The 22,291-nt window shown below is 37.8% G+C and overlaps 2 protein-coding genes and 1 long non-coding RNA gene across 4 annotated transcripts in view; all 3 read right to left on the bottom strand.

The window, feature by feature from the left end:
- Nucleotides 1–6,667: 6,667 nt before the first annotated feature.
- Nucleotides 6,668–9,094, bottom strand: LOC132706377 (uncharacterized). 2 transcript variants are annotated; one of them, XM_060677682.1, is made up of 4 exons: nucleotides 8,767–8,950; nucleotides 8,308–8,517; nucleotides 8,131–8,254; nucleotides 6,668–7,326 (listed from the first exon to the last, which is right to left on the bottom strand). In XM_060677682.1, exons 2-4 carry the CDS (start codon nucleotides 8,466–8,468, stop codon nucleotides 7,159–7,161), a joined length of 453 nt encoding a protein of 150 aa, XP_060533665.1. In that variant the 5' UTR covers nucleotides 8,469–8,517; nucleotides 8,767–8,950; the 3' UTR covers nucleotides 6,668–7,158. The 2 variants fall into 2 exon arrangements, with proteins under 2 accessions (XP_060533665.1, XP_060533664.1); XM_060677681.1 differs by having other exon boundaries at nucleotides 6,673–7,326; nucleotides 8,308–8,508; nucleotides 8,767–9,094.
- A 136-nt stretch (nucleotides 9,095–9,230) lies between these two features.
- Nucleotides 9,231–22,291, bottom strand: part of LOC132706375 (uncharacterized) — a 55,994-nt gene continuing 42,933 nt past the window's right edge. Inside the window, exons 2-4 of the mRNA XM_060677680.1 lie at nucleotides 11,063–11,276; nucleotides 10,834–10,964; nucleotides 9,231–10,447 (exon numbers count right to left, since the gene is read on the bottom strand). Of these exons, the coding sequence (XP_060533663.1) occupies nucleotides 10,196–10,447; nucleotides 10,834–10,964; nucleotides 11,063–11,270 (591 nt within the window). The 5' untranslated portion in view covers nucleotides 11,271–11,276 and the 3' untranslated portion in view covers nucleotides 9,231–10,195. The remainder of the gene's footprint in view (nucleotides 10,448–10,833; nucleotides 10,965–11,062; nucleotides 11,277–22,291) is intronic.
- On the bottom strand, nucleotides 20,917–21,661 carry LOC132705869 (uncharacterized). Its single transcript, XR_009619523.1, has 3 exons — nucleotides 21,477–21,661; nucleotides 21,102–21,247; nucleotides 20,917–21,029 (listed from the first exon to the last, which is right to left on the bottom strand). It is a non-coding gene; the product is annotated as an uncharacterized LOC132705869 (long non-coding RNA).

Genomic DNA, 22,291 nt, shown 5'->3' with positions numbered 1-22,291 from the left:
TTACTAACCACGGACTAAAATAGACTGGAAACATGGAAACACCCTGTTACCTTGAAACTATGACGTCTGTGTGCAAAATACACAGATTTCTTTTTTTTTTAAGGAACGAGTTCAACGAATTTGCATTTGAAATTTCTTTTTTGTTTGATTGCAATAAATAAACGAAATAACTTTTTGAATTCTACTATAAGCATGTAATATTTCCCTGCGAACAGATTAAACAGAATATAAAATATAACTTTTACCAAAATGGTATAAATCAGTAAAAAAAAAGGTATTCGATGGAGAAAAAATTTGGACTTAAAAATCTGAAAAATTTTATTATGTCAAATATAACTTAAATAATTCAATATTTTTAGTAATACAACGTTAACATAATTGAAAAACTCACCTGGGATAAGGAAACGGAACTGCTGTTGGTTTTTATGCCCTCTCTTTTGCAATAAGACATCACTTACAATTGCAATGAGAATCGCAAACAATAATTTCCAAGCTTAAAGGTTAAATTTGAGTTTAACTCTTACTATATATAACTTGAATAAGTTTGGAAGGTATTTGTAAGATGATGCTTTCCACTAGTGCGATTTTAGCATTCGACTGCACAGCACGCTTTATTTAAGTTAGTTTTAACCGAATATAGCAGGCAAAATACTAAAATTATGGTAATTAAGTCTTTTTGGTTCACAGCGCTCAATTGCAAAATCGTATCGCCAGCACCATCCCTTACTTGGCCGATTTTTAAATTAAGAATACACAGAAAAGCTCCGGCTACCTTACGATTGGCGATTTTACAATTCAATGGCGGGAAAAATATATTACTATAGTTTGAAAGTTAAGTTGGGAATGGTACATTGTTTTCATAATAAGTTCATGTTTGCGACGTATTTTTTTAAGTTTTATGTTACTGTTTAAAAAATACTATTGTTAGATTTAAATAAATCGAGATTGTTTTAAAGACGACTTTTCCGATCTTGGCGTCAATGTCGAGCGGTGCATGCCAGAGCAGGGCATCAAACTGATGCCCGTCGCCACCCTCTGCGGCGTCCCGGCTCACGCGCGCGAATAGACCCGAAGATTTCCCGACGCATCCGAAATCGATAGATCGCGCCAATATTTAAATATTCGAACGTAATCTAACACGGCCAAACTGACAACATTCCGCTCTCGGAATGCATGACTCATTTGAAGTGTCACAGACATGAACACACAGAAAAAAAACAAAGTTTTATTTCTTTACAGCAACGTTAAAATATATAGATGTGTACATCGGTAAAAATTCGTAAACCTTTCATTCTGCAGATTTATCATCAGCCGTCCCAGAGTTCCCTGTAATGAACAAAAAACGAGAATTCATCAATCAAATGAATTTCACAAACAATTGGGACTAGATTTACGTAATAACTCACAAGCTGACAGACACGATGGAAATTCTGTAGTAAGCACGCATTTACAAATACAGAGTTGACTTGAGTAGCACGATGGAAATACTGCAATAAGCACGTATTTGCGATGGGCTCTCAAACAACAAAATCAAAACACAGAGTTGACTTGAGCAGCGCGATGGAAATACTGCAATAAGCACGTATTTGCGATGGGCTCTCAAACAACAAAATCAAAACACAGAGTTGACTTGAGCAGCGCGATGGAAATACTGCAATAAGCACGTATTTGCGATGGGCTCTCAAACAACAAAATCAAAACACAGAGTTGACTTGAGCAGCGCGATGGAAATACTGCAATAAGCACGTATTTGCGATGGGCTCTCAAACAACAAAATCAAAACACAGAGTTGACTTGAGCAGCGCGATGGAAATACTGCAATAAGCACGTATTTGCGATGGGCTCTCAAACAACAAAATCAAAACACAGAGTTGACTTGAGCAGCGCGATGGAAATACTGCAATAAGCACGTATTTGCGATGGGCTCTCAAACAACAAAATCAAAACACAAAATACTCCAAAGACTATTTAAATTAGTTTTATATACACAACTCAAATCAATCTAACACGGCACAACAAGTCAAATTATGTACTTACAATTGTCTAGTTGTAATAATCTTTGGAAATCGTCAGGCGTCCAATCAGTAGGCCAATGCCGCAACTGATCCTTAGAACATTTAAAAGTTTTCGGAGTACCTAATTTCTTAATCAAATACCGATTATTGGTAAGTGATCTCTTGATTATGTAAGGACCAACAAATTCACAAGAAAACTTTTCAGGTCTTTGACCTCGGCTTAACAAAACAGTATCACCTACTTTATACAGCTGATTGTCTCTTCGCTTCTTATTTAGATAATTCAACTGCCTTTCTGAATTTTGCCGTAGTTTCTTTATAACTGCGGAATAATCCACTGGAGATTTAGTTTCATCAGGGATTGGCAAATCGGTTAAGACTGTACGAATTTGAGGCGTTTGACCCTCTCGACCAAATACTAACTTAAAAGGTGAGCAACCAGTCGTCTTTTGTTTCGTAGTATTGATTACTAACTGGATCTTCCATACTTTGTTCGGCCAATCTGTTACTTTATTGGATTCAACTCTTAACAAATTGGTAATAGTTCGCATATAGCGTTCTATTTGTCCGTTGGAGCGATGAACACCGGGGGTTGTCACGTGTAATTCGATGCCAAAATATTCGGTAAATGATTTAAATATTTTTGCTATGAAATTAGTTCCAGCGTCGTGAATTAGTTTGGAGGGCGTGCCAAATATGCTGAGGAATTTAGCAAAATTTTGTGTTGTTTCTTCTGTAGTAACGGTGGATTGAGGATATAGGAGACAGAATTTGGAGAAGGCGTCAATTATAACAAGGATATATTTATAGTTTTTTGGATTACCTGGTAAGGGGCCCAGACAGTCGACATGAACTGTATGGGATGGTTCATCGGGCTTTGGGATAGAAGTAAGGAAGCCTTGTTTAGGACCCGTCTGATTTTTTCGTACTGCACATATCAAACAGTGTTCAACATACTTTTTAACATACCTGGTCATATGGGGAAACCAAAAGTAAAGTCTGATTGAGGCAAGAGTTTTTTCCCAACCTATGTGACTTTGATCATCGTGAAATATTTTCAAAAGACTATAACGGTTATTAGATGGTACAAAAAGTAAAGACTGAGACGATTTGTTATTTTTATTGGTTGTAATACGAAATAAGGTCTCTTTTTCTAATTTATATTTTCGTTTGACATCATCTTTAGCATCGTTCAAAGATTGAATGATTTGTTTACATTCCTCATCTTGACTTTGTGATACGGTAAGCCAATTTTTATGAAAATTGGGTTGTGAATCGATATGAGCTACAGTTTCAATTGGGTTCCTGCTAAGGAAGTCAACATGAGATATTTCAGAGCCCTTACGATAAACAATTTCGAAGTCGAAATCCTGCATATAAGCCCACCAGCGGGCGGTCCGCGGCTTAAGTTCTTTTTTGCTTGCAGATAATTTTAAGGAATTGCAATCAGTTACTAAAGTGAATCTTAATCCAAGCAAATATACACGAAAATTTTTTAAAGCTTTCACAACGGCCAGAGTCTCTAGTTCAAACGAATGATACATAGCTTCATCTGGATTGGTTTTTTGACTGAAATATTCAACTGGACGAAAGGTATCACTGTGTTTCTGCAATAAAATAGCACCGAAACCAATACTGCTCGCATCAGTATGCAATTGAGTCTCTAAATTTGAATCGAAAATTGACAATAGGGGTTTTTGAGTAAGGACATCAATAACATACTGCCTTGCTTTTTCACATTCAGTCGTCCAAACAAAGGGAACATCATTACGAGTCAAGTGAGTTATACAAGCTACTTTGGAAGAAAAAGCGGGAATAAATTTACGGAAGTAGCTCGCCAAACCGATGAATTGGCGCACTTGTTTCACGTTAGTGGGTGACAGACTTTCCTTGACTGCTTTAACTTTATTCGGATCAGGTCGGATACCATCAGCCGATATTTGACGACCTAAATAGGTGATGTTTTGCATAAAAAATCGACATTTACGAAGGTTAATTGAAAATCCGGCTTTAGACAAAGCATCAAGAACTAATTTTAGTTTACAAAATCCATCCTCAAGTGTGATGGAGGGTATTACTATGTCATCCATGTAAACAACCGCGGTGTCATATTTTAGGTTACCTAAAGCCATATTAATTGCTCTCTGAAAGACCGCAGGACCATTGGCCAGTCCAAAAGGCATTTTTAAATACTCATACTGACCATCCGGTGTCACGAAAGCGGTTTTTGGAATCGACTCGGGATTAATCGGGATTTGGTGAAAGCCCGAAGCCATATCAAGTGACGTGAAAAATTTATTTTTGCCTAAACGATCGAGCTGATCGTCAATACGTGGCAATGGATACCGATCTCTTAAAGTTATTTTATTCAAATGACGATAATCGACACACAATCGAAATGTCCCATCTTTTTTCTTAACGAGTATAATCGGGCTCCCAAATGGAGAATTGCTCTCCCGGACGATTTCGTTTTTAATTAGATCAGCAACGATGCCACGTACTTTCTGACGCTCAAACTCCGACATACGGTAGGGATGGTGATAAACAGTTTTGTTTTCTGTCAATGTGATGGTTAATTCCCCGGTATTGACAGGTTTAATGGTAAAATCAGTAGCAGTTGACAAATTCTGATAATTCCCCAGCAGTTTGATTAGTTCAGCCATTTCTGCATGCTCCAGATCACTTGTTATTTCCGAGTTATGAATGGTTCGAGTAGAATTTGTAAGCGCAAGCATGGGCATAATTTTTTGAACGTTTTTATTTTTTATTAAAACTACATTATTTTCGTAAACATTTTCACCAACGATAACGTCATATTTGGAATGACTATGCGGCACAATAACAAGATCAAGCGTTATTTTTATTTCGGGAAACTCTACCAATGCTTTGGTAAAAGAAAAAGAATTATGTATGGTACCGTCGAACCATCGTAAAGGAGTAACACGCGGAATTTTCTTTAGATTTAATTTGTCTACCAACGTTTCTTTTATTAGCGAACACGTGGAGCCGGTATCAATTAAACAATTTGTAGTGTAACCCGAAATAACGATAGGCACAGTTTTTAACTTGTTTTCATTAAAATTATGTGAATTGAGCAAAACGTGATGAGATTTAAATTTCTTTACGGTTGGGTCCTGTCCGGACTCTGAAACTTCACTTCCTCGACTTTGTTTATTTTGCCGACGAAAACAATTTTCAATGCCGTGACCAGGTCTTTTACAATATCGGCAAACATCAAACCCTTTATTATCCGAGTTATTGGTATTCTTAGTTTTAGATTTACAATCGCGAGAAAAGTGTCCCGATTGACCGCAAGAATAACAATTTGCCTGCGTCGTTTTTTTGTGTGAAAATACATTATTTTTCTTATTCAATTCGGATGCCGATTTTTCGACCAGAGGAATTTTTATGTAATTAGAGAGAAATGCAATTAAATCACTAACAGAGGCGGCACTACAATTATAGGCCGCAGTTCTGACCGCAAGATCGTCTATTGAATGAGCAATTATTTCGATCAAATCCGAATCAGACCAACTTGCCCGCGTGCGCTTTAATTTTTCTAATTTAATTCTCGCGTATTCAACATAACTGCGCGCATCGGAACTACGATAATTTACAGCATCGCTTAACAGTTTACCCAAATTCTTTTGTTTGGGAAAAGATACAGAAAAGTCAAATTTAAAATTTTCCCACGTTTCTTCCGTGGGTTGCCATGCCGAAAACCATCTTAGTGCAGATTTTTGCAAAAATGGACCAATTCTACTCACGGTTTCCCGATCTGACCAAGCAAATTCGTTCTTATACCCTTCAATTTTTTGTAACCAAATACCACTATCCATATTGTCGGGGTCAAAACTCGGCAAGGCCAACGAAATGGGAGTGGTTTGGGTGGCTGGCGATGTGGTTGATGTCGGCGACGGCTCCTTTGTACCGACACGCTGTTGCAAATTCTCAAGGATCGACGCTATGGCGCCCAAAGATCGATTCAGTTCTTCTTCGGCCATTATAGCACACTCCAAATTACGTTAAACGATTACACGTGCACCCCACACCTGATGTTAGATTTAAATAAATCGAGATTGTTTTAAAGACGACTTTTCCGATCTTGGCGTCAATGTCGAGCGGTGCATGCCAGAGCAGGGCATCAAACTGATGCCCGTCGCCACCCTCTGCGGCGTCCCGGCTCACGCGCGCGAATAGACCCGAAGATTTCCCGACGCATCCGAAATCGATAGATCGCGCCAATATTTAAATATTCGAACGTAATCTAACACTATGGTACAGTTTGCCTTTACAGGATTAATCATTAAAGAAAAACTTACCGTTTCAAATCCAAACACAAATCATATTGCTCTCTTGATGGGTGTCACTCAAGAAATATTAAATATTATCATAATAGTTTTTGATGTAAAAAGTTTATTCTTGCAACCTACCTGACACACAATATATTTGCCACTTAACGACGAACTAGCTTTATAACTGCAACGGACCCTTAATTTCATAGGAAGTAATTTTGATTTTGCTAGATGGAAGGCATACCGTAAAAATGTCCATCAAGTTATCGGTTCTGAACTAGACCTAAGACTTTGCATTTAATCATCATCTTCCATGAATCACACATCACAAAAAATGATAAAACATAGCTACTCATATTGCTTTATTCTTGCTTAAAAAACATTAAATTTATAAAACGCATTGCAAATTGCAAGTACAACGTTCATATTACTTTACCGTTAGTGGCGCCACCAACGGAGACTAAAGACGCGAATCTTTAGTTAGTATACTGTGCATAAAATCATGGATAGTTGGTTCTGTCTAAACCACGGATTGTGGTAGAAAGTCCTTTAAAAAGGACTTTCTACCGTCATGCCTTAAGCTTTTCGGACACTTAAAAATTATTTGTGGGTATATGGTTTAGTGCTGTTTCAGAATTGGGCGGTAAAAAAATACTTCATAAATAAATTATTACCATAGGAAACGTATTTATTGTACACACGCACTCATTAATAACATTAATTGTAAACGCAACATTAGGTATTTAAATTGGGCAAGTTCGTAAGGTTACTGTGTCAGCGTTTTTTTAGTAATATTTTAACACTCGAGACTCGGGGTTATATCACATTGAGTTAAAACAACAGGAAAATTAACCTAGTCTATTGCTCAGTCGCCGTTTTGGTTTGGTAACTGTCTTTTCAATTTTCATCTCGTAATACTGTTTGTCGACGTCCACGAACTTTGCCAGACGTTTCATCTGTCTCTTCTCCCTTTCGTCGGTTTCGGGTTCTTCGCTACCGGGCGGATTGTTTCTCATCTAAAACGATCGTTCCGTCGTTAGTCAACTTCGCATTCGATTTACCCGTACCTAACGTTTTTTTACATATGTGGCACCGACTACCGGTTTCATTCTCTGATCTGCAGATACCTACCCTGACGAATGGATGCGTCGTGTGGAATGGCTCTGGCATTTCGCAAAGACCGAAAACTAATTGATAACGAGCGAAAAGGAAATGAAAACTGAAGCGGTGTATTCGAATTACGGGGTGTCGTGAGTGCAAAAAAAATGCTAGGCAACACACTACACGTAAGAAGAAATCTAAGAAACAATTAAGAACGCAAACAATAGTAGCAAAAAATACGTAAATAAGTTCGGTGGACGCGGAATACAAGAAAAAGACACATTCTGAGGCAGATCCTGTTTATTTATAGCATAAGTGTGTTAGTAATTATTAGTACTACTGGAACACCACCGTGGTAAAAAGGTAACCATAACCAAGTCTTGAAGCATATTATACAAACCGCAAACAAATTACCCAGTGCCTGCTGAACCAAATCCCGTAAAGTTAACTATTTTCTTAAAGAATGGAAGCTCAGGTTAAAACTATAATTAAAAGCTATCCTATGCAAAAAATATATCAAATTAGTTTTCCGTCGCGTTAGTCCTCTCCGGAAGCCTTGTTAAGCCTTTGCTGTAAAAAAAAATTAAACACTCGTTTAATCGCTATAGCCAACATTGTATATACAACTAACATCAATATATTAGCAATTTAAAACGCAGTTAAAGTGTGCTTTGACAATTTGACAATTGACAGCAGGTAGCTTGGTTTTTGTGACTTACCATTATCCTGTACTTTTCTTTGCAAGCGAAACGACTTTCGTCCACATCTTGGTAGCAGTCGCTCTTGTAGTCTTCAGGAATTGCGGCGCCTTCAAATTCACATAACTTACTCAAAGGCCTCGCCCTGAAATTGCTCTCCCTTTAAGACATGCCTCCAATACACCGACCAAGGCTTACTTAACTATGAGCTTATCCATACCGGTGGGTTTGTGAATTGGACAGTAAAAAACGTCAGGGGTGTTTTTGTCGTAAACTATGCTCTTCCGCATCATGTCCTTGGCACCGGCAACCACCGCCAGAAACAGAGAAAACACCCAAAAGAACGCCGCGACATTCATCTTCTTCGCACAAAAGAACCAGTCCAAACGAACAGACTTCCTGTTAAATCTGGGTTATATAAATTCTTTATCGCATCAAGCTATTGCCAAACACTTTTTTTATTTCTCGAGATCAACGTTCGAACGACAATACGCGATTATAGCGAACGTAGATCGCTGACGCTGCGTAAAATTTCGAACATCAAGCCTTGAAAGTAATGTTAAAAACTTTCACTGTTGTTGGTCGCGTATAATTTAGGTTAAAGGAAACACCAGAAACGCCATGGCAACGGGCATAACAACAAAACAAAATGTTTACCTGCGTGACGAAAATTCGGCGAGAATCAAAAAGGCGTTGGCCGGGTCGATTTTTGGAAGTATATTTGGAAATGATTCAAACCCAACGCCTACTTCGTTTTTCTGTCGGACTTGTTCCAACGACACCGATGCAATGAGGATCGGATTTGGTAAACCATTCACAACCCACTCGACACCAAATATTTCACTCTACGCTGTTATTTTACTGCATTTATTGGAGCGAACTGACCACTAACTTACTGAAGACTGAAATTATTAACCGACACAGAATAGCAGGTAAACGGTTAACAGTTATTTGGCATCGTAGCCGTGACGTCATTCGCGAAGTAGCCGTAGGTGGTGCTTTTGGACAAGTGATTTAATATTGACAGCGGACAAAGTTTACAGAATAATATAATTCTGCAAAGCTACGTATGCTATATTAATGACGTAGTTGAAAGAGAGGTTGGCTGAGGTTGAAAGATGTAATCGGTAATTTAACTACACGTGTAAAATAGAAAGAAGTCTCGGAAACGCAGAAACTAACGAACGATGGCTTATATATTTTTATCGTTTAAATAACAAATAATGGGGGTACATGTAAACAATATGTACAAGTATTTATTCTTCGGCGACCGTAACTAATTAAATAATATTACACAACCGATTTCCTTTCCTAATAAAAAATAATACATAAGTTTCGTAATTAAACAATACAACAAAGAAACCGAAGCAGAACATTGTTGGTTGCATCTCTCTCTGCGCGCTGCTTCTGTGTCCATTGAAGCACAGATATGGTAAATGGTTCTTCCCGTGCTCTTCGAAAATAGATATTGGCTTTGAAACACGCAAGCCCAATTCAAAAAATTTACAGTTCAAGCTTTATATTTTCATTTGGCACGTGTTGCGCTACACTAATAAATGTTCCGAGAAAACCCAAAAGGTAAAGTTTAGTTAGACTTTTAAATAACATAAACAACAAATATTAGGGATAAATGGTGGATTTGAAGATGGCGCCTATAGGTGTAACGATATCTACGAAGGTGGAAGATTTTACAGTTATACTTAATGGAAAGAAATATCAAAAATAGACAACCCAAAGGTTTAGAATCGATTTTTTTGAATAATCATTTTGATTCAAGTTCGTTCTGTAATCCCGCCGTAAGAATTAACGGCGTATACGTCTTACGGCTAACAGTCAGAGTTTATTCCCTATACTTATAATATTTAATTAACATGTTATTTTTATATACAAATTTACTACGAATTGCATGGATACAGCATTGAATAAAAAATGGTATAATTATCATATTTAGTATTTGCGGTAAATTTCGCCGATTCAGACCGTTTCGAATCCCTGTTGCTCCAGAGAAAATAATTGAGTTTCACCACAATTCTTTTTTAACGCAAATAATTGGGGATAGTGCTTAAAGTTCCTTGTTCTTACATAACTAAATTCTATGTCCGGATATTATCACAACCACCGCGATCCAGACGACCGAAAATATCCCTGTCGTTCGATTCCCTAGTCTTCCGCCATCGCTGGCTTCCTTTACTGATGTGGTGAGTGCTTTTTCTTGTTCGCGGAAGAGGTTTTTCGCGAGCATGCGCATTTTCGTGATCCTGTCGTCGAATACAGCCGTCGAGCTGTTCGTAGGAGCGTTGAAGTTGCAGTAGTTCTGGTCGCAGCAGGATATGCACATCTGCAATATATTTGAACTTGGCAATAACAATATTTATAACCACAACTAAGCTTCTTTATTAAATATCGCTTTTTTATTATTTTAACGTTATAATTGATTACGAGTAGAAAATTCGGAACTGGCGATGAAATAGTTGGACTAAAAAATAGTGAGTCGATCGAGATTATCAACAATTTTCAAAAGTAATAACAATGTAAATTAAAATGCCGTTATCCTCGTTTCGAAAGATAATGATACACTCTGGAAAGATCCCATGTAGCCACGGTCCTTTTTATTGGTTTTTGTACTTGTCTCCTTATGTTCCTGGTTTCCTTATTTTGGTCGCAAAATTCTAGGCATTTATTCTCGCTGATTTGACGGTACGGGTCTCCCTTCTCTTCACTCACCCTCTGCGCGTCGATTTCCACGCATCCCACCTTGTTCCGCTGACATTCCCTCTCGGTGGTGCATTTCTTGTTGACGAGCACGCTCGTTCCTTTGGAGTCCATTATGTGCAGAGTGTGGCAGAATGTTTCCCCTGAAACGATATCCCTGTGAACGTGACGTCACTTTTGCATTGTTTAAAAATTCAAAAAGCGGGACTAGAACACATCTACTGACCTACAGGAATCTTACCTGGTTTGCAAGGTCGGTCGATGGCAAACTGGTTACAAATTGGGTTGTCAGAAACGTTGACGCAGATGTAACAGGTGACTGCGTATTTGTCAAAGTCGACAAAGTCCTGCTGGTTGCTGCTGCCCTCGATCGTGTTCGAAATTAGATTGGCGTCTTCCAAGGTGTTGGTCATGAAAATACAGCTCAGAAGCATGCCGATTCTGAACATCACAGTCTGTAACGAGAGAGGCACTTTGGTGCACATTGCTGTCGATCGAATTGATTGGTTCGTTGGTATTGGCGAAAATTAGCAACGGTACATAAGAAATTTCTATATAAAATATACGAAAACGCAAAATCAGTTTTTACAGTAATAACGGATGAAAAAATAATTAGAGATTAATAATAAAAGGTGGGAAATAACGACTGTTGTAATTAAGGTAAATAACCAGTTTCTGATTGAACCTGTAGAATATATTGTAAGTCGTATCTTCTGTCTGGGTAGTTGTAGTTATAGTTTAATTGTATATAACTTGTAGGAAAATGTATGATATACAAAATAAATGTCTTTGTTACATGACACATCAAGCATATAGAGAGATAAACGACATTGACACTGGCACCGAATCTTATTTGAAAGATTAGGTGGATGCTGACATTTTTAAGTAAAAAAATGCAAACAATATAAAATTGAAGTAAATATTTTATAGTTGGTGTCGCAGATGATAATAGTTGTGGACACTTAGGAGGTTACGGTTCAAAAACTTAATAGGATTAAAAAAATAAATATAAATAATTGGTCAGTTTTGGTTAGGTAGTTATAAAAGCAATAATTAATTTCGTACATTAACATTAACATTTAGGTATAGGAAGGAATCATCACTTTTCAATTTTAAATTTCAAATTTAGACGTACAAAGTACAAATTGCAAACCAATTATTACAATTCGAAATTTTATTTGGCAAATAAATGTAGAAACAGTCATTAAAGCGTAATTATGCTTGTGTTCTTAGTAAATATTATAACTCAGCAGCTATTACAGTGGTACCGTGGTAGTCTTTGTAATTGTGACAGATTCTCTATTTAACATAATTTAAATTAATTTGTTTATTACAGTATTGCCAAATTTTTAAGTATCAAGTCTTTCTACATAGCACGGCGTTTGATACGAAAATAAATTCAAAGTTAATATTCCGTCTTGTTTCAGCTAAATTTTTCCATTTGATTTTGTTTTTGTTGATACTTGTAAGCAATGAAACTGGCCCATATACAATATTTATGTTTCTTGGAAACAAGTCCGTGGGATAATTTTTTTTTACATTACATTATTTTCAACAACCATTTTTGCGTATTACTCAAAGCCTTTATGTATGAGTACGCTACTCCATCTTGTTCTAAAATTCCATACGATAAAGTACTACAAAGTAAAGGACCTAATACAGTGCCCTGGAAAACTCCACAAGCTGTTTCTTTTGTTTCCCATTGTCAAGGCTTATTGGGCCTCTACAGAAACTAATTATTCTCGCGTGTCTTCTTGACAACCTTAGAAAATGCAGAGAGCAGTGACACTGGTCTATAATTCTCTACATTGTTATTCTGAGACAATTTGCAAAAATGAAATTTTGAGCGCTTGTGTATTACAGTTGAAACTTGTCTACATGAAACTATTGCATCAGATTTTCGTAAACAATAGCCGCAGTTTCAGGTGTCTAAGGCTTAAAATATGTCTATAATATAGATTTATTGGACCTTATTTAAAATAGTAAATGAAAAAAATCGTACGCAATCGCACAGTGTGCGGCTCCGTCCGGCAATATTTCCATAAAGACCCGACGCGAGCGATCCTATGCTAAGCAGTTTTGTTTAGAGGAGGGGTTCGGTGGTCGAACCCCTGCCGCAAGCACGTCTACAGTTTGGATCGCAATCCCACGGGATACGCGCGTGGGTGGGAATTACCCGCAATTCAATCTCTGCGGATCGCGACCCAGCACGTACTACAGAACTGTGCCCGGGCGAGAGTATATAGTCTGTTTGCCGGAATTTTCGTCGATTTGTTTTTTGAAATATACAAACGAGGGCCAAACTCCCCTCCTTGAGATTGGTGGAATTTGTCACAGAGCTTCGACCCCTCGCTCTTGGTATTGCAAGATTCGTTTGACGCTAGTTGTCTCTCTCGCACGGCGGAGAGAATTCAAGAACGTAGTTAATATTTTTTACCGTTTTTACTATTTTTGAGATGATTTGTTATTATTTTTCTTACGAGAATGATTAATTATATCAAGGAATACGAAATTATTCTTTCCTTATTCATGTATTATTATCTACAGACAACGGCTAAAATATGAAACAAGTTCATTTAAAAACCAGATATTGGATTTGAAGAAACATGCTCACAAACTTCCATCATAATTTAGAAATAGAAAATGTACAGGGTGATTCAAAAATTAGATGTCCACACAAGTTCCTTTTTTATATGGAACACTATTTTTTTAAATCAAGCAAAGGAATAAAATACAGAAATTTATTTTTGAAATGAACACGTAAATATTAAGATTGGTTTCGAAAAATCTGAAGAAATTGCAATTTAAAAGGATATTTTTTCAAATATATCGCGTCCCCTGTATTATAGACGAAACCTCTCTCGACACAGTTTACGATACTGTTCATATCAAATTATCACATCCTTAAAAAAAAAAAAATTCTAGAATCTATTAGAATTTTTTGCGCATAAACTTGGTACCCTGCAATAGAGGATCTAGCCCTGGATCTCCTTAGTATCCTGGTATACGAATTTTTCCAATGGAGTAAAGAAAGAAACTACTTGTTTTCTGAATCCATGTATAGTAAGTGACGTCATCGCGTGACGGATTGGCTATATGTGGGTCTGAACTTCTACTTCTCTGCCAAATCTGAAGTCGGTGGCCGCCAATTTGCTGCACCTATTACGTTTTTTAATATTGCACTGAATATCGCGAACACCCTTGTTTTTTTTCTTATATGGACGCGCTCTATCCAATCATCTGTAGTATTCGTATGCTGGTATAAAAAAAAATAAATTTAAAAATATTTTTAGTAAGGAAATATTTGTAATGTTATAGTCATATAATGGCTATATTACACAGTCGAAGAGTAAAATGACTTCAGCAGTACACAAAAGTTAAAAAAATCGCCAAAAACCACTATTTTACTGCCCGTGCTCAAAAAAGTACTTTGGTCAAGTCGACATACTGTGATGTCACGTTCTCTGAGAAGCTAAGCAAATGTAATGCTGGTAATGATCTGATATTTTGACAATATAGGAACTTTGAGAAGGAATGCGCATGCGCGATCATTTCAAACCAACCAATAAAGCGCCGTGCCACAAACAACATGACTGGCAGTTTGACAATTCGAAAAGTTTCAGGGTAGATAGGTCACAATAAATGTTTTTGCAAAAACGAAAGAAGTACGGGGAAATCGCCCTTAAAAAGGAAATGGCGCAAAGTGCAGATTAATATGTAAAATTTAGAAGCTTTCGCGATGTTTCAGACTCCGGCCCTCTTCCAGACGGTTCTCGCGAAAACCAAAACGGACATTTCGCAGGTTGTTTGGAACAAAACGTCGCGCTAAGGTAAACTCTCGGTCTTTCCCGTTAAACCCAATTTAATAATGAAGCCGCTAATGTAATTGCAGCGAGAATGTAGCAGTAGCGACGTAAGCCGAGAATAAATTCGCCTTAAACGCTTTTATCTCGAATTAAATTTGCCGTGTTCCGGTAGTTGTTAAAGGATACTACGCCGCCGCTACGGTGTTTGCATTCGGAACGCGTACGTCGGCTACGCCGTCTACAGGTAGGACACAGCGCGGAGTATTAAACTGTGTCACGAACGGATTATGACGGGTAGAGTAATTTCGTGTTAGGCGTCGGTGAAGACGCGTCGAAACAGCTGCCGTTTTCGCGTAAAATTTTTAGTTTATTTTTCCAAAGAAGAAATGTATCGGGGAACCGCTACGCGGCAAATTCAATACGATTCGCCGAACTCCCTCCCCACCGCCCGAGTGTTTTATATTCGACGTCGGTACGAAGTCGGAAACGTATTTGCCTAATTTATAGACTGCATAACTCGAAACGTCTATTTGCTAGGCGGGAGTCGATGTAACAAAAGGACGATCAAATATCTCAGATGTTTTGGTTTATCGAATATGAAAAATGAACGAATAAATATTAATGAGTAATAAAAGAAAATGAAAGAGAAATTAACCAATAAAAACAAGCTAATTCACTTCACTTCGCTCGCATGTATATTTAGCGTCTTTCTTCATCTAGCCCCAAACGTATCGAAATGTCGGCGCCAAAGGGTAACAACTGAATAGGAGCCGGAAAACCCTTTCACGGCGACTACGTTTGATTTACTCTCCGAAATGAAATTTTTTTTTCGTCCTTTCAGCGGGGTTTAACGGATCTTCGACCCCAGTTTTTCGCTTACGTCGAACGTGTCACCCTCCCCGTCCCCCGAACGAGGGTCGACTTATTGGTAACATATTTACTGCCCTATAAAAATTTTACTGCCGGCCCTGATGGCGTCGCTCGCGAAAGTCGTCATAGACTGAGCGACAATTTTTCCTGCTGGCTTACATCGAACGACTCGCCGATTGCAAAACCAATAAATTCGAAATATTTTTCCCGAAAAAAACTCTCTCAGACAATATATTAAATTATTTCTTGAATATGTGAAACTTTTTTCTTACGTGGGTAAGTAGTATATATTTAACTTCACCATCCTCCGCCCACTGAAGGGTACCTTAAAATAAAAAAAATATATATACAGATTTCTAACTAAAAATAAATTACATATTTCCAGTTCGGGTAAATAAAACCCTGAAATACTGGCTTAGTTGGTAATCGGAAAAATTAGACATAAAAAGTGACAGTTGACGCTATTCCTAAACTGTTTGTTTTCGATGTTAATTTGGCAGCCACTTTTCCACTTGTTACAGAAGGATACTTTTTAAGTCTAATTAATCATTGTTCACTAGAAAAAAAAACTCTCTTGATTTAACCCTAGGCGTTCGTAGATATAAATATCCGTAGATTCTTATGCCGCGTTTAGCCCTTTGGCCATAATGCAGTTTTCTCGTAGCAGCGAAATTACTTTGATCGATGGCGGGGTAGCGATTTTAACCGCGCTAGGGGCGTGTAAGTAGCGTTGGGGTCGGCGTAGTCTGGTTTCGTCGTAACATCTTGATACATCGTAAGAGGCCGTAGCCATGCAGCGGCGTCCGCGTCGAAGATAAACGGCACCGTTTTGGTATCGAAAGCTGCCTAAGATTTATTTGTCTAAAACAATTCCCGAAACAGTTGTGTTACCGCTCTTTAAAAGCGTCGTTCTTTTGTGGCACTACAGCAAAATAAAAACAATTCATATCTGCACAAATGTTTTGTGTGGTATCTTCATCGGATTGTCATGAAAATCAAAACATGGTATTTTGCTAGATCGATCATTACTAGTTGACAGCTACGACTGCGTTTTGCTAACCAAGTGAGTATAATGAGATGTTATCAACTCAGTTTATATTATCTGCTAATTTATGCATGGTTGAAAAATACACGAAATTGTTTGATGTCATCGAATCGAATGCGAAATATAATATATATTAATATATATATAACTTGTCTATCGGAGGCATGCGTTTAAAACCTTTCCCAGATAAATTTTTATTACAAACAGCTTGCGAACTTGAAAGACATCGATATTACTCAATCCGGTCGGTTTTAAGCCTTCTTCGGTTAAAAGCTTTTGTCCTTCGTCCCCCTTTAACTCAACGAGATAGCCTTTTATCGTGGTTTATCCATTGTCGCTGAGGATTTATTTTTATTTATTTGTTTCATTCACACAGCGTCCCATACACAATCAATCAAACGCGTATCCTGTATCTTTTCTTTTAATTTAACCGAGGTCGATGGAACTTGGAAAAATATTGTTAAAAAATCAAAATAAAATTTGGTCCAGGTCCGGCTCATTTTTATTATAGATTATTATAGATCAGATCTTACCTTACACGCGTTCTTCTGCCATTTAGCGGACTTCCGTCGACAAAGATGACCATCGGTTCGGGGCTCCCAAAGCGTTAAACTAAATTCAACTTAAGGGTGGTTACGAAAACAAGCCGCGGGTGCACAAACCTGATTAAAGCCCGAAAACCGAATGTCCAAAATGTCGGTCGACCGTTACGGCGGGCAGAGTTGGCCTGCCGCCCCTGTCCAGGGTAGGAATCTCGATAAATTTTGGAAGTATCACGTCCACTAATATATGTCTATATCCGCAGGGGTCGTCCAGTTATGCGTGAAGTATAAGCCGGTCCTGACCTGCGCCCCCAAAGTTATTTCCGAAACTAAATCGCACGGGAAGCAATGACTAAGGGTTCCATATTACGATAAATTTAAATTAGGACCCCGTGTTTAGTGGACGCTGGTTGGAAAATTAGCTTACGGGTTTGATTGTTTGGTGGTCCCGCTGGGGTATATTACGGGGAGGCGGTTTTTCAAGTTTTCGACCGAGGAAAATCGTGACGGTAAAAGCCGGTGGTCCGGGGTCCCGACGGATTAGTAAAACGCTGCCTTTTGTTTTATGCACGATTTAAAAGTTGTCGGCGCTCACCAAAGTTGAACGTATACTAGTTGGCAACCACAGCGCACATTAAACTTTAGAGTTTTACGGGGAATATTGCAGTATTCGGCAAATCTCCACAACTTTGTAAACTATGACAGCCACTACGTATTTTCGTAAAGCACACTAATTGAACCTGTATTACCCTCTTACACCTTACAGCTTCCTTTAAAAACAATAATAAGTTTTTTTTTGAGAATCATAGCTTCGCTTTTTTTCTAGCAATGTTAAGCTTTTAAGAAACCAACTAGATTGCAATGGTTTGGGTGGGTCAGATCCTAGAAGCGAACATTCGGTTCCACATAAACGATAACGATAACACGTAGCTTGTCCTAGAATCAGAAGCGGGATTTTCTTTCACAAGTGACGTTCCCGCGAGGGATTTCCGGTCGTAACTACAGTTTAGGCAAACGAAAAGTTTTTTTTTAAATTGAAGTTTAGGGTTGAAGCGGCCGCCACATTTTTATCGTCGAAACGGTAAACGGGACAGACAACTAGCGAATTCAAATCGGACAATTTGTATGCGACACGACGAATTCAAAGCGACGGAGTCAAAGACGTTTTAAACGCGTTTTAAAGTAATCCCCAGCGCGCGAGGGGAGTCCCCGGAGACACGATTTGACACTAAATTTAGTTTGCGCGAAAGGTACGTACCGGATTCCGTTTGTGCAAGTCAAATAATATGAGCCATATTGGATTTTTGTTGTTTTTAATATATTTTTGTTCATGATGACTACAAGGCGTCCCCGTTATTGGCAATAACATGTGACGGTTTCATATTTCAATGGTAAAATTTAGCATTTTTAAAGTACCAGTGCTGGCACATTTGCGAAGTAACGGGTTTATTTTATTAGTACCTTGTAGAATTAATTGTACTGTCCATTTCCTTCACATTTTGCTGTTTGGCGAGTGCTTCTTAACAATTAAAATTCTTGTTTATTAGGTTCATATCGATTTTGCAATTTGAACACACGTTCTTTTGTAGACTCGGTTCCTTTAGTTTCGGACTTGTACTCCCCGGCCGATTGTGTTGCCGAACCATAAATATTTTATGCTGCAACGGCTGTGTGCGTGGCCCCTTGTTCGCTTGGTTTTCTCTTAAGTGACACCGGTTTACTGAGAGATACTAATGCAAAAAACAGAGTATTAGTTGCGCATTAGAAGGAGTCATAACCATTACCATCTGTCACTCTATGAGACTAGGGACCGCATTTGCTTTTCATTGCTTCGGTATTCCTTGGCGAGCCTAGTAAACATTGTTTTGTTTCTTAACCTATTCTTCCTCGATTTTCTGTGACTGGCCGTCCGGTCGCCACCATAGATAGCGTTCGGGTAATTCGATCTCGTTGACGCAACCTCGATTCTTTGGCACGGGCCATACGGCCATCACCACAGATATAGTTCGGTTGTTCTTTCTACTGGCGGCGTACCGTCGACTAGGTTGGCAAGAGTGGCGTTTTCCCTCTAATTTTTTGTGCCCGTTTAGCCTTTTAATAAAACTGGTTGTCTGAATCGTCCGGCATTTTGTACGCTGGCTTTTGAAGCTTGGGGTTGTGGCAGATTTTCTTTTGTGTGACCGATTTCTTTTTGAGCCGGTAGTGCTACCCCAATAAGAGGGGGATATGTAAATTGGTCACTAATTTATGATTTCCCATACTTTTGGATCTATTTGGAGTTTGGAATGGGAATCTTCCTCAACGAGGGATTTTGAAAAGAATTGTCATTGCCCCATATTTCCAGAAAACCCTCGAATCGAGGTAAGTTACCTTTTGGAACCATTTCGCCACCTAATCAGTGTTCCTCAATTTATGCCGATTTTATTTTAGGGTTTTTTTTTTTAATTAGTATTGTACGTATTGTTGCTCCGTTTCCCGCAAACCTTCCACGTGGTTTCTTCTTTCACCGGAATACCAGACCAGGCTTGGTGTCTTGCAGTGTATGCTGTCTCTTGGGTACATGTTTAGTTGCGGAGTTTCCCTTATCGAGCAGCAGGCTTTCCGGACGGACTTTGCTGGGTTAACTGAGACTGCCCACCTGCGGCTGTCCCATTGAGCCACCATTCCATCTTGGCTTGGTTCCCGGGATAGTGACAGACAGCTGTGTAACGTTCGGGACATCTTGAGGTTTGGGTAGCTTAAGTGGCCTGTTCTCTTCAAGAACGGTTTGCGGAACTTATAGCCTTAAATTATAGTGTCTTACATTCTTTTGCACCGCCAAAACTTGAAGGTGAGATTTGACACTCACACCTACCACCAGGTTGAAGGAAATAAATTATTGTTCGTGATTCACTTGTTTATTTCCTTTACGGGTTGGAACCTCGGGTTGATAAGTCTACTTTTTTCGAATCACGTGGCGCCTACCTACCACCTTCCGGGACTGACCGAAGTGCCCTTCACCGCCTTCCAACCTGGCTTTGGTTTAGTATATATATATTTTTTTCCTTTTCTACTTTATTAATTTTTCTCGGGTGTTAATGAGCTAGCCTAGGCATTGTCTTACCTCACTATTAAATTACGAATTCAATTAATTAATGCGTTTCTTTTTCACGACCCTGAGATGGAGAGGTAAGAAACATAGAAAAAAGTAATCAAATATTTGTGAGTCACTGCGCAAAAATTGAGGTCCAATAACAAAATTTCCAGACCTTTTTTAATACGAACTATAATCAAAATTTAATGTATTAATAGAGAAAGCAAAGAAAAACGATTTTTTTCCTTTGTATCAAAAAATAAAGACTGCAAAAAATTTCTAGTCCGGGACTTTTTTGAAAATGCTAGGCAACAAGCTAATTCTTTGGAAATTGTTTCATTTCATCAAGACGTCCAACTTTTTCCTCTACGAAAATCGTTGTATCCACTATCCACACAGGTATGAACAGTTAGTTTTTAGCTAGATCTATAGATATTTAAATATATAATTTCAAATTAAATTTGGCCTTGGCCTACAAACAAATGGGCAAGTGATGAGCAGCATGCTTAATTTTTTACCGTAGCTTGCTAATAATTTTTATAAACAAATGATCACATAGTCCTACAAATAAACTAGTAGGACTTTTCAGTCCTACAATTTAATATTTTTTTGTTCTTAAAATATTCCTACAGCGATTATGTATGATGCTGTTTAAGAAATCAACATTTATTTTTTGTTATTTATTTATTGTTATTTGTTGTTAACGTGAAATATTTATAAAATACAAGGAAAAACAAAATTGATAAAATAACCTTTATTTATTAATTAAAATGTATTTATTGACAAGTCGTCATCGTCAGTTTCACTGGATAATTCATCTTCTCCGATGTTTCTTTCGACGGTATCCATTACGTCACTCATATAGTCGAATTCTGTAATAAAATAATTAAGAAATTCGTTAATTGCTGAATAATTGACGGGAATTTTTTTTATTTATTGGTTACCTGGATGTGTAGCAGAAATTTCAACAAAAGATGGACTTCGCGGACCATTAAACCAATAGTACTCGTATTTGCCGTTAATAATTGTCCATCCGTAATCTTCAGGCTACCTGTCAGTAGGATTTTGCATATGTGAATTACACCACAAGCTGCAAATATATTGAGTCCTTTTAATCTTTAAATTAGATCGATCGAACCCAACAATATATTTTTTTAATATTAACTCATTATCGTTTTTGCATTTATATTTTTTTTTCAAACAGTTTACACGGTTCCTTTCTTGATATCATCTTTTGTTCTTAATAAATAAAATAAAAAATTAAAAAAAAATCAACATTTTCATTTTACATTTACTTAAAAAATAAAGTATAAACTTACCTTTCATAACATAAATATTTAGGTTTTACTCTGAACTCCTTGTAACAACAAAAGTGGTAGCCTATTACATCGCCATCCCAATGGTCAGGCAAATTTTTTTATCCTCCCTCTTTTTTCACGAAAATTAGGTTTATCACGGGGTATATTACAAAGAATACACTCTATGATCACTTTCACAATTAAATGTTATAAAAGAAAATTAGTTAACACGTGTTGACAAGCCAAGTAAACAAAACTTTTTAATGCACAATGTATGTTGTATGCGTGCGCTGGACACTACGTTGCTAGGTTACGCGCATGCGCGTTGATGATGAATATATACCGCCGATTTGATATAAGCATGTGTATGTATACATACCACGTTTAAGTTAAGGGCAATTTTCGAAATTTTCCAGTGTAGGACTGAAAAAACCTACCATTTTATTTGTAGGACAAATGTTGTTTTAAATTATTTATCTGATTATCTCAAAACTTAATAACAATTAACAATAATCAATTTGACATGATTTGATACCCGTTCATTCTTTCAGCTACCTGTTTTGCAACTTTTCGCAAAATAATAGCGGACTGCTCCGTATCAGGAATTAAATACCATGGCTCGGATTTGATTTTTTCGGACGGCTGCTCGTTATTAAATATAAGGGGTCTTGTCTACCATCGATAAAAATGAAAACGTACAACAGCGTAATGTCCGATAGTTTATAATGCGACGCGTCACGACAGGCATTTTTTCGAGAAAATTTACGAATTTGTCGGACGAGCGGATAGCTCAAAACGAATTAAAAATGAATCGATCGCCGACGGCCCCCACTCTC

This window comes from Cylas formicarius, unplaced genomic scaffold (genome assembly GCF_029955315.1).
Source record: "Cylas formicarius isolate icCylForm1 unplaced genomic scaffold, icCylForm1.1 PGA_scaffold_8__14_contigs__length_24414737, whole genome shotgun sequence".
Lineage (NCBI taxonomy): Eukaryota > Metazoa > Arthropoda > Insecta > Coleoptera > Brentidae > Cylas > Cylas formicarius.
The sequence above is the reverse complement of the archived record's forward strand: the minus strand, read 5'-3'. Positions and strand labels throughout refer to the sequence as shown.